This window comes from Panthera uncia, assembly GCF_023721935.1.
Source record: "Panthera uncia isolate 11264 chromosome E2 unlocalized genomic scaffold, Puncia_PCG_1.0 HiC_scaffold_19, whole genome shotgun sequence".
Lineage (NCBI taxonomy): Eukaryota > Metazoa > Chordata > Mammalia > Carnivora > Felidae > Panthera > Panthera uncia.
Genome location: NW_026057588.1, coordinates 3,848,693 through 3,864,955, shown reverse-complemented (window position 1 = coordinate 3,864,955; position 16,263 = coordinate 3,848,693). Strand labels below are relative to the sequence as shown.

Genomic DNA, 16,263 nt, shown 5'->3' with positions numbered 1-16,263 from the left:
TTGGGTTGCTTCCATATCTTGGCTGTTGTAAATAATGTTTTAGGGGTGCTGCATATCTTTTAAATTAGTGTTTTTGTTTCTAATTTGAATACCTAGTAGTGAAATTACTGGGTGGTATGGAAATTCTATTTTTAATATTTTGAGGAAACTCCAAACTGTTTTCCATAGTGGCTGCACCAGTTTACATTCCCACTAATAGTGGATAAATGTTCCCTTTTCTCCACAGCCTCACCAACACTTATTTTTTGTTGTTTTGATACTAGCCATTCTGACAGGTAAGGGGTGGTACCTCATTGTGGTTTCATTTGTATTTCTCTGATGATGAGTGATGAGCATCTTTTCATGTGTCTGTTGGCCATCTGGATGTCTTCTTTGGAGGAGCATTTCTTTGGTGTTGAGTTGTGTGAGTTTTTTACAGATTTTGGATGTTATATCCCATAAGGGGTTGCCATTTGCAAATATCTCCCATTCAGTAGGTCGCCTTGTCATTTTGTTGGTTTTCTTGCTATGCAAAAGCTTTTTGGTTTGATGTAGTCTCAATAGTTTAATTTTCCTTTTGTTTCTCTTGCCTGGGAAGACCTACCTAGAAAAATGTCATTAAGGCCAATGTCAAAGAGATTACTGCCTATGTTTTCTTCTAGGAGTTTTATGGTTTCACATCAGGCATTTAATTCATTTTGGTTTTGTGTATGGTATTAATGCTGGAAAAACTGGACCACTTTCTGTTTGTTGAAGAGACTGTATTATCCCCATTATGTATTCTTGCCTCCTCTGTCATAGACTAATTGACTATATAAGTGTTGGTTTACTTCTGGGCTTTTTATTCTGTTCCATTTTTTTTTTATGTTGAAAGGTAGTTTTCTTCTGCCTCTTGTGCTTTTGGTGTCCTATCTAAGAAACCATTGTCTAACCCAAGGCGATGAAAATTTACTGCCATGTTTTCTTCTAAGAGTTTCAACTCTTATATTTAAGTCTATGATCCATTTTGAGTTATTGTTTGTAGGTAGTGTACAGTAAGTCAACCCCCCCTTTTTTTTTAATCCTTGAAAATAATACCCTAATGCTAGAAACAACTTTTTTAAACCAAGCTTTGACACAGAATCATCTTAGAAAAATTTTAGGAGCCACAGACTTGGTAACTTGCCAATTACATTTTCATTTCTTAACAACTAATTGTTTACATCTTTATTCTATCACCTCTGGACCTAGTTTATACCTTTTCTGTGGCAGCCAGAGGGAGAGTGGCTGAGGTAATAGAAAACCATAATTACTGGCAGCCTCCACCTACTCAAGCTACCAATTGATGAGTGCTATAGAATTCCAGTTGAAGGCATCTTCAACAGGATAACCTCTGAAGAGGTGTTGCTCGAGCAGACACCTGAAAGATGAAGATCAAACTAAAGACCAGGCAAAGAGCATTCCAACAAGGTGCACAAGTGCAAAAACCCTAAGTGGGTCAGAAGATTTGGGGGGACATGTGGAGAGCAGCAAACATGAATGACTACCTTGAGTAGCTCCTAATGTGGGTAAGGCAACTGAAAATGGCCAACATGGCTGGACACAAGGATATAGGAATAGGATGGGGCCTCATAGATCATGTGATGTGTTTGTAGCAGTTCCCTAGGTCGTACATGGATAATAAGCCTGTGTCTCTAGTGACTCCTCAAGTCCCGAGAGTTACCAGGATCAAGAATGGGGTCCATGAGGTGCCAAAGCAGAGCAAATATGTTCTTCCTGGCTTGTACGGGATTAACAAGGGGAATGGATCAGAGAAAGAAACCAACAAAATGTGACCTCTTCTTTTTCCTACAGGCTGGCAAATTGTCACCTTTCAACAGATGATTGTGAAGCCTTTACCTGCGTCCTAAACAGCAGCAAGAAGCTGAAGCTTCTTAATGTATCCTACAACTACCTGGACCAAGGGGTACCCCTGCTGTGTGAGGCCTTGCAGCGCCCTGACTGTGGTCTAGAGGGCTTGATGTAAGTGCACATTGGGAGGGTCCACTGTGGAGAACCATGGCAGCGGTTAGTTTGAACTTGGGCCGGTTGTCTAAAATCCTACCCAGTGATGGAGGTACCATGGCAGAGATTTGAAAGCCTAAGCTGAGGATTCAGGAGAACTCGAGCTCTACCCCTGGGTTTACCACTTAGCCCTTGTCATCTTGAGCCAAGTTACCTAACTTCTCTTGGGTTCAAATTGCTCCTCTGTAAACAGGAGGAGGGAAAAATGCTGTCCTAGAAGTATTAGGAAAGTTGAGGTTATGCAGAGCACTACAGAGCATACACAATATTAGACTGGGTGAAAGTAACTACAACACTCGGATACTTCCTTACTCCCTACTGTTTACCTGTTACTAGTATGTACAGTGAGCTCTCACCTATGGTCCTTGCTAAGGGCCACAGCGGAGCAAGATGACCTTGGGGGCATTGGCTTCATTGAATAAAGTTCCACATCTATCTTCAGTTTATGATAATACTGGTAAGAAAGGGGAGGTGGGAAAATACATATGCATTTGGGTCTGTTTTTTTATATGCAAATATCCTTAGTGATATGATATATGATATAGATTGTCTGTGGGGAACAGAACTGGAAGGTGGGAGAGAAACGTTTCTCTGTTTACACTTCTGGGTTTGTAAAAATGTGACCTATGTGAGAATAAGAGTACTCTGAGAATAAATCAAGCCAGTTAGAGGCCATCACTTCTAGTCAAAATGGAAAAACAGGGACTGGATTTAATCTCCCCCTGAAAACAACCAAAAATAACCAAGTAAGTAAAACAACATTTTCTAGACATCAGGCAATGAAGGACATGGATTCCTGAGAGACAGGAGAAAAACAGGGGGAGTCTTATAATTGTCCCAGCTGACTATGCAGAAAGTTTCCAGGATACTGTTCAGGAAGAGAGAACTCACATGGAGCATGGCAGACTACAGGGTTTGGGGAGATGTTGGCTGAGAGTCTAGGAAGTTTGTGGGAGGTCATAGGACAGCACACCAAAGCATCTAGAAAATGTCAAAATCCGAAAGACACCCCTCAAGCACCCAGCAGGGTTCTGGCTCACATAAGCATGAGAGAAAACTACCTTTCCCTTTCTCAGGGAAGGGCCACCCTGAGAGGATGTGAGGGTGCTGGGCCTGGTCCTCACACAGACTAGGGCATAGTTCTCATTCACAAGGCATCAGGTAGAGTGTTCAGAATAGTCTCCCCTTGGGAGGGGGATATGATTACCTGTAAACTAAACCCTAGTCTTGGTGAAAATGCTTAGAAAAATTGTTCTCGGGTAGTTTCACAATCTCCCAGAACATAGCTAAAGAATCCAGACTGGAAAAAGTAAAGTAAAACTGTCTTTATTCTTAAGCAACATGAACATTGGTGTAGAAAATCCAGGGGAATCTAGAAAGGAAGAATACACATTATACGATAAAACTAAAAAATGCAAACTAATCTATAGAGACACAAAGCAGATCAGTGACTGCCTAAGTGTGGGGCAGATGGGTTATGAAGAGGGACAGATGACAGAGGGGCATGAGGAAAGTTTTGGAGTTGATGGATATGTTCCATCATCCAATGGCGATGGGTGTACCTAAACTATACACCTTAAATATATAATACTGTAAAAATACACTAGGCTGTATTTGAATTATGCCTCAATAAAAGAAATCAGGATGAAATATAAATAGAAACATTTGGGAAGAAGACCACATGGAAATGATTGCTTATATTGAAATAAATATACGGATATAAAAAACTTAGAAGTAGTTGATACAACATTAATATTGAGTGAGATCTTACAAACAAGCTACATATTTTTCCTGAATTTGTTGGATTTAAAATGAGTTATTTTACTTATAGGGTTAAGTATCTAAAGTACAAGTATATTCAGCATCAGCATATTAACTTGCATTTTTTTTTTGATTCCTGGTAAATAAAGAACATGACAACTTCTCTAAGTAGAAAATTTTTAGTTGTCAATGTTTGCCAGGGTTGAAAATAAGACACTTAAACATAGCAAAATATTTAAATCCTATGAAATGTTAGAGTAATCTTCATCAAAGAATATTTTTACCATAGTAACAATATTGTACAGCCACTAAATTGTGAAAGTTTAAAACTAAAATTCACTTTTTAATTGAAAAAAATATTCATAAGTTGAAAACCTGGATTTTTTACATAAAATTTTGCTCATGTTTAAAGGTTAGCAACTAAAATTTAAATATAAAAGTGCCAGAAAATTTAAGTCTATTGGCTATGTGTGGTTCAGTCGACACGAGTTTGCAACCCCTGCTTTACTTTGCGGTACCTTAGAATATTTCCCAAGTTAACATGCATCTTGTTGAAAGCCATGAATTTAGGATTTTAAAGAGTAACAGAATTGAAAAAGAAAGAGGATTTTATACATAAGGTAATTCAATGCACTTCCTCAGTCCATGAGAGAACAGTGTCATAAGGTAAATGCCTTGTCCAAGGACAATATCAGATGTAGAGTTAAAACCAACATTATCTACATTCTTCTCGAGTATTCATTGTGCCATAGTTTTCCCTCAGCATTACTTTATCAGTTTTATTTTCTAATTCGTGTATCATGTGAGGAAGAAAACTCAAAGAGAGGTATTTTCAGATAAGTCACAGGTTCATTGCTTCATTAAGGACTGTATATGGAAAATTACAGGACTCCTACTTTTAACGTGGAGTTAAAGTTCTGTGAGGTGTCAGTCCTTCCCTCCTTTTCTCCCATGTTTGTCTCCACAGATTAGGTTACTGTTACCTCACTGAACACTCCTGGAAATACCTCTACAACGTTCTTCTGTATAACAAAAGCTTGACCCATCTAGACCTCAGCGCCAACGTCCTGAAATATGAAAACTTGAAACTTCTCTGTGAGGCCTTGAAGCAGCCAGGCTGCCACCTGTGGTCACTGTGGTAGGTGTTCTTGAGGAAGGCTTGGATTGCTCAGAATCTATCTGGAATTGAGGAGAGCCATAGGGTCTGTTCCTCAGAATGTAAAGGTTAGAAATGACCTGACTCAGACTCTTGTGGAAATGTTGAGGTGAGCAAACCTTACCTCCTTCTTGTGTCACAGATTTAGGGTGTTGTAGCTAGTCATTCAGCAGGGTAGACATATAGGCTGAGGGAAAGAACCTAATTATGACTGGGGGCTGAGGGATGGTCTTGGGTTGGATGTTTGACATGAGTTCCACCAGATGAATAGGGGTCTTGGGGTGGAAATCACAGGTAGGTATATCTAACATGGCAATAGGAGGCCTGATAACAGGAGTGGGACACACATGGATAACACAAGGAACACCTGAGGAAGGAATCATGGCAGTAAATTTAATAGTAAAGGAAATAATGAAAAGATGTAATTTGATGTTATAAAATGGAGAAATATTTGGGTAACCTTGTGGTGGTGGAGTTACCAAGAGGGACAGCATTACCTCATCAAATGTCTCTTTCCCTGAGAAATCAAGAGATGTGGATTAGACACAATTCTTTTTACCTAATACATCAAGATATCTCAGTTCAGAATTTTGTTAATTGTTCAGATGGTTAATGGGAGAAAGGAGTCCTATAACACCCAATGCTTATCACAACACCTGCCTTCATAAATACCCATCGCCCATCTAGCCCATCCCCTACCACCTCCCTCCATCAACCCTCAGTATGTTCTCTATTGTTAAGAGTCTCTTATGGTTTGTTCCCCTCTCTTCTGCCTGCCTTCCATATGTTCATCTGTTTTCTTAAATTCCACATGTGAGTGAAATCACATGTTATTTGTCATTCTCTGCCTGCCTTATCTCATTTAACATAATACCTTCTAACTCCATCCAAGTCATTGCAAATGACAAGATTTCATTCTTTTTGATGCCTAAGCAATATTCCTGTGTGTGTGTGTGTGTGTGTGTTCTTTATCTATTCATTACTTGATGGATACTTGAACTCTATCCACAGTTTGTTGACAATGCTGCCATAAACATTAGGGTGCATATACCCCTTCAAATCAGACTTACATATAAAATAACTGCATTTACTATGTTTTGAGAAAAAGAACAAGGGGGGAACCTGGGTGACTCAGTCCATTAAGCATCCGACTCTTGATTTCGGCTCAGGTCATGATCTCACGGTTTGTGAGAACAAGACTTGCATCAGGCTATGTGCCAACAGCAAGGAGCCTGCTTGGGATTCTCTCTCTCCCTTGCCCCCATTCACATATGCTCTCTCTCTCTCTCTCTCAAAATAACCAACTTTTTAAAAAGTTGCAATATCTTAGAGGGGGGAAAGCCATAAACATCTAGAAATCGTAAATACCAAAAGCTTAAGACATTTAATAGGTTAGACATAATTGAAGAGAATTAGTAAAACAGAAGCCAGGTCATAATTAAGACTGTGTGAAGAGGAGAAAAAGATGTAAAATAGGAGAGACTGGGGGCCTAGAAGAACAAGATGTTCTAGCCCAAGTAATGGGAATCCCAGACAGACAACCTATTTTATGAAGTAATGGCTCACAGTTTTCCCGATGGAAAAGAAATTGATGAAAGGTTCTGATCTACAGATCCAATCATCCACATCAGCCTCTAGTAGGATAAATACTGGAGAATCTGCAGAACACCAAATATGCAGGTAGTAGTCTTAAAACCTCAATGCTTGGGGCTGGGGGAAGCCATCATATCTAAAGGAACCACAAAGAGTAGATGAAGACTAACCATGGAAAAAGGCAGTGCAGGGGGAATCTTTGCCATGCTGGGGAGAAATTGTCAACCTTAGGTTTTTGTTCTCTTTCCTAATGATTTTCGTTTGTTATAAAACCTAAGTCTCATTCAAGGCAATTGTAAAGAACATCCCTCAAAGAGAAGGTAAAATATTCCAGATAGAAAAATGGAGAGAAAAAGTGGTGAATCTGTAGATCAATCCAAGCAAAATATGGACTAACAAAAGAGATACAATTATTAAATCCTAAAGGAGAACAATTTAAGTGTATAACAGCAGTAATATAAAATGTAAGTTAATGTCCTAAAGTCCACAAAGAGGGTAAAGGTGTTGATTAACTTAATATGTTGATGGGTTAAATGTGGACACAGAAATTTCTATAGAATGTTAGAAAAAAAACAAAGTATTGCTGACTCCCAAATAAGCAGAGAAGATGGAATGATAAAAAAAAAAAATACCTAATCAAGAGACTAATATAAAATGTAAGATGTAGATCTAAAATCTAAGTAAATAGGGGCGCCTGGGTGGCTCAGTCGGTTGAGTGTCCGATTTCAGCTCAGGTCATGATCTCACAGTTCGTGAGTTTGAGCCCCACGTCAGGCTCTGTGCTGACAGCTCGGAGCCTGGAGCCTGCTTCGGATTCTGTGTCTCCCTGTCTCCCTGCCCCTCCCCCGCTCACGCTTGAGCTCGCGCTCTCTCTCTCAAAAATAAATAAACATTTAAAAAAATTTTTAAATAAAATATAAGTAAATATAAAAAATTAAGTATTTTGGCCACAAGAAAGGTTGTCATACAGGATTTTTATTTTAAAAAGTTTTTTTTAATGTCTATTTTTGAGACAGAGAGTGACAGAGCACTAGTGGGAGAGGCACAGGGAGAGAGGGAGCCACAGAATCTGAAGCAGGCTCCAGACTCTGAGCTGTCAGCACAGAGCCCAACCCAGGGCTCAAACTCACAGGAACTCACAAACCGTGGGATCATGACCTGAGCTGAAGTCAGACACTTAACCACCTGAGCCACCCAGGTACCCTTGTCATACTGGATTTTTTAAAAAAGTGATGTTTTTAAGTGACCTATTAAAATACAAGGAAGCTGTGATGGCACATTACACTGAAAATGCCACTAAATGTTCACTTTAAGATGATTTTCTGTTATGGAAATTTCATCTCAAGTTTAATGAGAAAAATTTGGAAGACAGAAAAGACAAACAATATGCCATGAACATGTTGTAGCTGTATCCAACAGACAAAACAGAATTTGAAAAAGAAAGCATCAATCCATTATTTGCATCCTGCTGGTTTTTTTTTTAACTAATGTCCTATTCCACTGAACTCAAATTCTTAGGAGGTGAATGTAATTACTTCACATTCATCATCCATAAAACAAAGAAGAGATCAGAGTAGAAATTAGGATACACCCTGAATAAAAAACACATCCCTGGTGGCTACCATATTGAACAGCACTGCTCTGTATCAAGAATGGGAAAAGACATTACTACAGATGATACAGATATCAGATTATTATGAGCCACTGTATACAATAAACTTGAAAATTTAGATTTTTTCAAATATCAGTAAAAATACTAAGGATGACCAAACTTAGAAAAATGAAAAAATTTTAATGTTATTTTGAGAGAGAAAGAGCATGCATGAAAGTGGGGGAGGGGCAGAGAGCAAGCAAGGAAGAGAGCGAGAATCCCAAGTAGGCACTGTGCCATTAATGCAGAGCCCTAAGCAGGGCTCAATCTCAATGAACTGTGAGATCATGACCTGAGCTGAAATCAAGAGTCTACTGCTTAACCAACTGAGCCACTCAGGCTCCCCGAAAAATGAATAGTTTTAAACCACTGAAGAAATTAAATCAGGCTTGAAAGTTTTCATCAATGGCTGCTGCCAGATATTCAAGGGAGAAATAATTCCAGTCTTAACACAAATTCTTTCAAGACTGGAAAAAGAAGAAATACTTCCTACTATTTTTCAAGGCTAGAATAACGTCAAACTCAAAGTATATACCAATGTTATTCATGAAATGCAAAAGCACTAAAAGGTACATGAGCAAACAGATTCCAGAAATGTATTAAAAGAATAAATATAGGGGCGCCTGGGTGGCTCAGTCGGTTGAGCGTCCGACTTCGGCTCAGGTCATGATCTCGCGGTTTGTGGGTTCGAGCCCCGCGTCAGGCTCTGTCCTGACAGCTCAGAGCCTGCTTCGGATTCTGTGTCTCCCCCTCTCTCTGCTCCTCCCCTGCTCACATGCTCTCTCTCCAAAAAAATTTTTTTAAAAATTAAAAAATAAAAGAATAAATATAAGGACTAAGTTTGGGTTTATCCAGAGAAGGTAAACATTAAAAAGATCAGTGTAACTTACCATACTAACTGATTAAAAATAAATCACTATCCTCTAAACTACAGAAAAAGCTTTGAGTTAAAACAATATCCACCTATTATAACTCTTGGAAAATTAATAATTGGGACTTTCCTTGATAAAACATTCAAGAAATCTGAAGCAAACATCCGCTTAGCGATGGAGACACAAAATCTTTCTCTTTAGTATCAAGAAAAAGGTAAGAAGGCTGGCTATAATCACTTCTAATCTACGTTGTCCTATAAATGTCAGCAAAAGCAATAAGGTAAAAAATATAAAACTGTAAATCCTTAAAAATGTTAGAAGGGAAAAAACACCTGATTCCATTTTCTTTAATGTTTATTTTTGAATGAGAGAGACAGAGTGCAAGTGGGGGAGGGGCAGAGAGAGAGGGAGACACAGAATCTGAAGCAGGCTCCAGGCTCCGAGCTGTCAGCACAGAGCCTGAGGTGGGGCTCAAACCCACAAACTGCAAGATTGTGACCTGAAGTTGGACGTTTAGCCAACTGAGCTACCCAGGTGCCCCCAAGCCCCTAATTCTATGCAGACAGAATATTATAGATCTTTTAAAAATCTGTAACTAAATAATCAGAATTGAGTCTAACAAGCTTCGTTTAAATAATCTACCAAAAAAAGATTTCTTATAGGCCAACAAGAAGCAATACACCAATGGAATTAAATAGAAGTACCATTTACAGTAGCATCAAAAAGGAATCATCTGGGAATTAAGCTAATATAGTATGTGTGAAAGCTTTGCAGTGAATATCATGAGATGCTAGTATAATTCAGGAAATGTGAGATAGAGTCCATGTTCAAGGATTGAAATACTCACTATCCAAAGTCAATTCTACACAGAATGATTTTTAGTTTTAATGAAATCCCAAAGTGCAATACTTGTGGTGGTGGTGGTGGTGGTGAACTTGAAAAGCCAATTTCCAAATGTATGTGGAATTTGCAAGGGGCCAAAGATACCTCAGAAACACCTAATGAATAAGAAGTGGGAAGGTCTTGCTCTAAAGATAAGGTGTTATAGGGGCGCCTGGGTGGCTCAGTTGGTTAAGTGTCCAACTTCCACTCAGGTCATGATCTCACAGCTCGTGAGTTTGAGCCCCACATCAGGCTCTGTGCACACAGCTCAGAGACTAGAGCCTGGAGCCTGCTTTGGATTCTGTGTCGCCTTCTCTCTCTGCCCCTGCCCCGCTTGTGCTTTGTGTGTGTCTCTCTCTCTCAAAAATAAACATTAAACCTTTAAAAAGATAACTTGTTATAAGGTCTTAGAAATTAAAAGCCTAGCAGAATCCAGAGGTATGAACAACCAGCATAGGGAGCCCCAAAAGACCCATCCACGTGTGTTCAGATATTGCCTGAGGACAAGTACGTCATGGGGGCAGTGGGGGGGGGGGGACAGGGAGTGGACACCGCCTTAGCAGAGCTGCTGCATTATGCCCTTTGTGCATGGATGAACATGTAATGCTTTGGTGTCTTTTTTCTGATCTCAAGTGTGGATGCAGTAACCCTTAAGAGTGACATCAGCACTGTTCTCTTGCAGTTTGGTGAAATGTTCCATCACCGCTGATGGCTGTCGAGACCTCGCCTCAGTCCTCACTGGCAATCAGAACTTGAGAAGTCTACAAATCAGCTACAATGACATAGAAGATGCTGGTGTGAAGCTGCTGTGTCAAGGTCTAGCACATCCCAGCTGTCACTTAGAGATTCTTGGGTGGGTGACCCCAATGTCAAGGCTGGGTCTCGGTGGGTGGAAGGTGGAGGAAAGTGGAAACCAGACTGGGACACGGAGTCATGAGCTGTCCTGGAGTAATGACTCCTAACTTAGAGACGTAAAGTAAGGAGCACTGGCGATGGCTCAGGGGTCCAAGGTTCCCTGGGGACTGGCTCATGTAGGTGGTCCTCTCAATCATTTTGACAGTGTGCTGGGGCTGCCATAACACAGCCCCATGGACTGGGCCACTTCACAGAGATGTGTCACCTTATGGATCTGGAGACCAGAAGTCCCAGATCCAGGATTGGGCAGGGCTGGTTTCTCCTAAGGTCTTTCTCCCTAGCTTGTAGACAGCTGTCTTCTCCCTGTGTGTGGTCCTAATTTTGTCATCTTATAAGGACACTAGGCATAGTGGATTAGGAGTAACTAATAACTTCATTTGGACCTCTTGGCCTCTGTGGAGACTCTGTCTCCAACTGTAGCCACATTTGGGGGTTCTGAGGGTTGGGACTTCAACATGAGTTTTTGGAGGGACACAATCAGCATCTCGGGTTCTAGACAGCAAGAAATGCACAACGTGGTGGCTCAGAACTCCCGTAACCTTGCTTCCATGGGGTCCTACGAGCCAACACCATGCAGGAGGCCAGCCTCTTTCAGGGGTAGGGAAACAGGTCCTTCCATGACTGGAAGGAGCTGCCAAGACACAAGCCCTGTACAGGCATGGGATCAAAGAGGAACACACAGTGTGGCCCTCTATGATCTCCCCCCAGTCAGGGACCAGATGTCACACACTGTACTCAGAGGCTAGGGGTGACCTTGGCTAAATGTGACACTACCATCCCACTCACTTGGATGAACCACCTCTCACCCTGTGTGCTTGGTTGTAGGCTGGCTACATGCAAGTTAACAAGTGCCTGCTGTGAGGACCTCTCTAGTGCCCTCACCAGCAGTAAAACCCTGCAGAGTCTGAACCTGCAAGGAAACGCCCTGGACCACACTGGAGTGGCGGTGCTATGTGAAGCCCTGAGACACCCAGCCTGCACCCTGCAGATTCTAGGGTGAGCTGGGGTTTGCTCTCCTGGTGAGGACATGCCCGGGTGAGGGGGGATTCACTGGAACCCGAGGTGTGGTGCTGCCACAGTCAAAATGCAAATGGTGCTCCTTGCCTTGGGATTGTGGGAGTGAAAGATACGTCAACTCAGCACAGTACCTGGTGGGTGGTAATACCCTATGAACAGGGGCACTTGCTATTGTTCCAGTACAATTATAAAGTATAGCTTACTATATTAAAGCTTATCTACCAGGCGCCTGAGTGTCTCAGTCAGTTGAGCATCCAACTTTGGCTCAGGTCATGATTTCGCGGTTCATGGGTTCGAGCCCCACATCAGGCTCTGTGCTGACAGCTCAGAGCCTGGAGCCTGCTTTGGATTCTGTGTCTCCCTCTCTCTCTGCCCCTCCCCTGCTCATACACACTCTCTCAAAAATAAACAGACATTAAAAAAAATTAAAGCTTATATAAAAATTTTACATTTATAATTATTGATATATCAGACTTACATTTATACTTATATAGACCCCTATGACTTACATAATATACATTTATAAATTATAACTAAAATCTAATGTAAAACACATATAATTTGTATATTTGTATAGACATAAACATATTTATAGCTATAAAATTAAAGTATAAAGTAGACTTCTACATGTTATAGGTTATAGACTTATATTAAAATTTAAGTATCTAGTTGTGTATTATTTCATATATTAGATTTCATAGTTATAATTTATATGTATAATTATACATGTATATAATTATGTATTTTCATTTTTTAATGTATATTTGTTTTTGAGAGAGAGAAAAACAGTGTGGGCAGGGGAGGGGCAAAGAGAGGGGGAGACAAAGAATCCGAAGCAGGCTTCAGGCTCTGAACTGTCACCACAGAGGCTGACATGGGGCTCAAACCCACAAACCATGAGATCATGACCTGAGCTAAAGTCGGATGCTTAACTGATGGAGCCACCCAGGCACCCACACATTTATAATTATAGATTTAAATATTTAAATTATACATATGTAATATATATTATTCATATAATTATATTTATAAAACTATAATTATACATATAATACAAAATGTATGTATTAGGTTTTTTTATCAAAGATTGTTCTATTAGGTTACAATATAATGAACCTTAAGCATCGCTTTCTCATTTATTTCTCCTGCTCTCTTCAAACGTATCTGAAATCCAGGGCAGTCATAGGAATTTACATGGCCACTCATTTCTAGAAAGGACTAGGAGATGTTGGGTTAACACTGGTATAACTCCAACACTAAGACCATTACTGTCTTTTCCAACTTGTGAAGCTATGAGTCCATTTCCTCAAAGTCCATCCTTGTAAACCTATGTCTAGAAACTTCAGGTGCCTGCCATCTAGAAAGTTCATCCTCCTCTTACCTTTTGTGAGAGGTTCCGAAGGTGGTGCTTGAGGCAGGGGGAAGACTTGGATTTTCCATAGTTTTTCCAAATCATGTTATGCCAGCTTTTCCACGCTGAGTCTTGTGGCCCCAGGCAAGGCATTTCTCCTGACTGTCTGTTCTCTGCCAAACGAGGGAAATGATTTGACACAGGTGCTGTGAAAATACAGATGTAATAAAAATGCTGGAAACACATAAGTGAGTTTCCACATCCCGTGCACCCTCCCCAACCGTGGACAGTCCCACAGATCTGTGTGTCAAGACGAACAGATGCCTGAAAGAATGTCCTTCACTCCAACAGGGAGGTGAAGGTGCTCAGGACGGTTGCCAACAGATACCAGCAGACACCACAGATATTTGTACCCACAGAGGAACACACACACAGTGATCCTTAACCCTCCCATTTAGTTCAGAACCACAATGGACTGCCTCGTGTTAAGTGCAGGGGCTCCAGGGCCACAGTACTGGCATCTGTATCCTGACTCTACCACTCGATGGCTGTGTGACCTTGAGCCAATTTGCTTTGCCTGCTTGTCTTCATCACAAATCGGGTCAATAATGCTATCTCCCACGGTTGAGAAATTTTAATGAAAGCTGCACCTAAAGCCCTCAGCAGAAGGCTAGGACCAGGCACTCAGATAACGGAAGCTATTACTGTTTTATCTTTTTAACAATAAAAGTAGTTGGTCTTGCTCCTTAGCTTCCTGAATTCCCATCTTCAAACCCCAATGTTCAGGTGGAATCAGGGCTTTCTATCAGATAGGACATCTGTTCTGTCCAGCGATGTGCTGGAGACCGCTGCCACCAGATGGTGATAACCCTGTGTGTACAGTTCTTCCTACTCTTGTGTTTAGCGACATCAAGTTGGCAGCTTTAAATTGGCCATGATAGGAGAACCTGGGTGGCTCAGTCAGTTAGGCGTCCGACTTCAGCTCAGGTCGTGATCTCACGGTTCATGAGTTCGAGCCCTGCATTGGGTTCCGTGCTGATGGCTCAGAGCCTGGAGCCTGCTTCAGATTCTGTGTTTCCCTCTCTCTGCTCCTCCCCCACTCACCCTCTGTCTCTCAAAAACAAATATTAAAAAATTGAAAAAAAAAATGGTATTGGCCATGGTAGGAGAATTTACACCTCAGAAACGTGCAGTGCTATAAATCGGGGCTTTTCTCCCCCCCCAACCCCTCCAGGCCCCCGCCCCCTGCCAAGAGCCAGGTGTTAAACATTTATCATTGCACCACTGCCTGACAGGTATGTCTGTCCCATGGGGGTGGGGAGGGAGGCATCACCAGGTTCTCCTAGGCTTGACCAGGGAAGAAATGTTAGAGAAGAGCTGCAGAGAAGAAACAAAAGAGGTAGCAATTCAACAGAGCCCTTTTTATATCTTACCAGGCTGCAAAAAACTGAATTTGATGAGGAAACCCAGAGACTTCTGACAGTTGCAGAAGAAGAAAATCCTTCCTTGACAGTTATAGGTGACTGGTGACTCCTCCTGACCCAAGTGACCTGCAAAGAAAAGTTATTGGAGCCCTTACTCATGCCTACTCTGTCCCCAGGAATTACAGTTCCAGACACAGATGTAAACCCTGATCTTTTTGCATGGCCTCCCCCTCCCCCCACTTTGGATACTTCATATACTGAGTGTGTATATGGTTTTTATTTGCTTTGTGGCCTTGGGCAAGCCCTGAAAGGCTGTCAAGGTCAAGTTCTTATCCTGTCTCACAAGGACATTTTAGACACTCAATAAAATCTTAGATCTTAAAACAGTTTGTCAAATCTCCAAAAAGATTGTGTTCCCAGTGCATGCCCAGAGCAAGCATGCGGGTTGTAGAAATTGTGGTCTTTTCCCTACATGGCTTGGACAGGTGCTGCCCATACTGTGAGCATTGGACCTGAGGTATAACCTGGTCCCCCTTTTCTGCTTGTGCTGCTGGTGTCCCAACTCAGGCTCTTTCTCTTCTCTTGCCTCATGATGGGATTTGAAAAGTACTATTTTATTAAATGTTTCAGGGAGAGAGCATGCACTCAGGAATGAGCAGGGAAGGGGCAGAAAGAGGGGGAGAGAGAGAATCTCAAGCAGGCTCTGTGCTGTCAACACAGAGCCTGACGTGGAGCTCGAACCCATGAACCAGGAGATCATGACCTGAGCTGAAATGAAGAGTTCGATGTTTAACAGACTGTACCCCCCAGGCACCCAGAAAAGTGCTATAAGTCATCCATAGCCTTCCACCTACATGTACGGCTAAAAGTGAAGATCCTTTTGACCACCAACCTGTCTCATTCCCTTCTTCCGACACCCCACAGGCAATCTGGCAGGAAACTAAGTACCATAGCCTTTCTATACTTCCATATATGCAAATGCATCCATTAACAAAATAGCCTTGATTTTTTAAATTACATGAAGATCCCATGCCAAATGCATTGTTTTTTCATTGTTAGGCTATCCATATTGATAGGTGTGTGTAAACTAACGTGGATAGACTGAAAACAGATCACTCGTGATATATACGTATACACAGAAATGTGTGTATAGTTCAACACGGATAGATTAACACCGTATAAACACAATGGAGTGCATATATACAATGCCTTCTGTGTCAGGTTTAAAAAGGCGTATGCATGTATACGTATGTACACACATGCCAAAAGGTTGAGATATAGGTTTGTAAACCATAGGTCTCTATATATCTAAAAGTGGTTTCTTTAGCGGGATAGAATTGTCTTGTGTATATGTATGTCATTTGAATGATCTATTGATAGAAACCACCTAAAATCCTAATATTTGACATCATGTATCACTACAACCTATGACCTTAAAAATCTCCTCTTGTACAGGAATATTTAAGGCAGCCACCTAGAGATGTACGTGTAGTGCGTATGGTTATAAGACACCAAGAGAAGGATGATAATTATAACAAGGGAGGTAGGTAGATTGTGGATGAAGAAATGAGCTCAATCCAAGGACGGTAAGGCATTTTACACAGTAGATAATGTGTGAA

The 16,263-nt window shown here is 41.1% G+C and overlaps 1 protein-coding gene across 1 annotated transcript in view; it reads left to right on the top strand.

Moving 5' to 3' along the window:
- Positions 1–14,764, top strand: part of NLRP4 (NLR family pyrin domain containing 4) — a 29,965-nt gene extending 15,201 nt beyond the window's left edge. The window contains exons 5-9 of the mRNA XM_049621833.1: positions 1,813–1,980; positions 4,751–4,921; positions 10,620–10,790; positions 11,678–11,848; positions 14,657–14,764. Of these exons, the coding sequence (XP_049477790.1) occupies positions 1,813–1,980; positions 4,751–4,921; positions 10,620–10,790; positions 11,678–11,848; positions 14,657–14,750 (775 nt within the window). The 3' untranslated portion in view covers positions 14,751–14,764. The remainder of the gene's footprint in view (positions 1–1,812; positions 1,981–4,750; positions 4,922–10,619; positions 10,791–11,677; positions 11,849–14,656) is intronic.
- Positions 14,765–16,263: the final 1,499 nt, after the last annotated feature.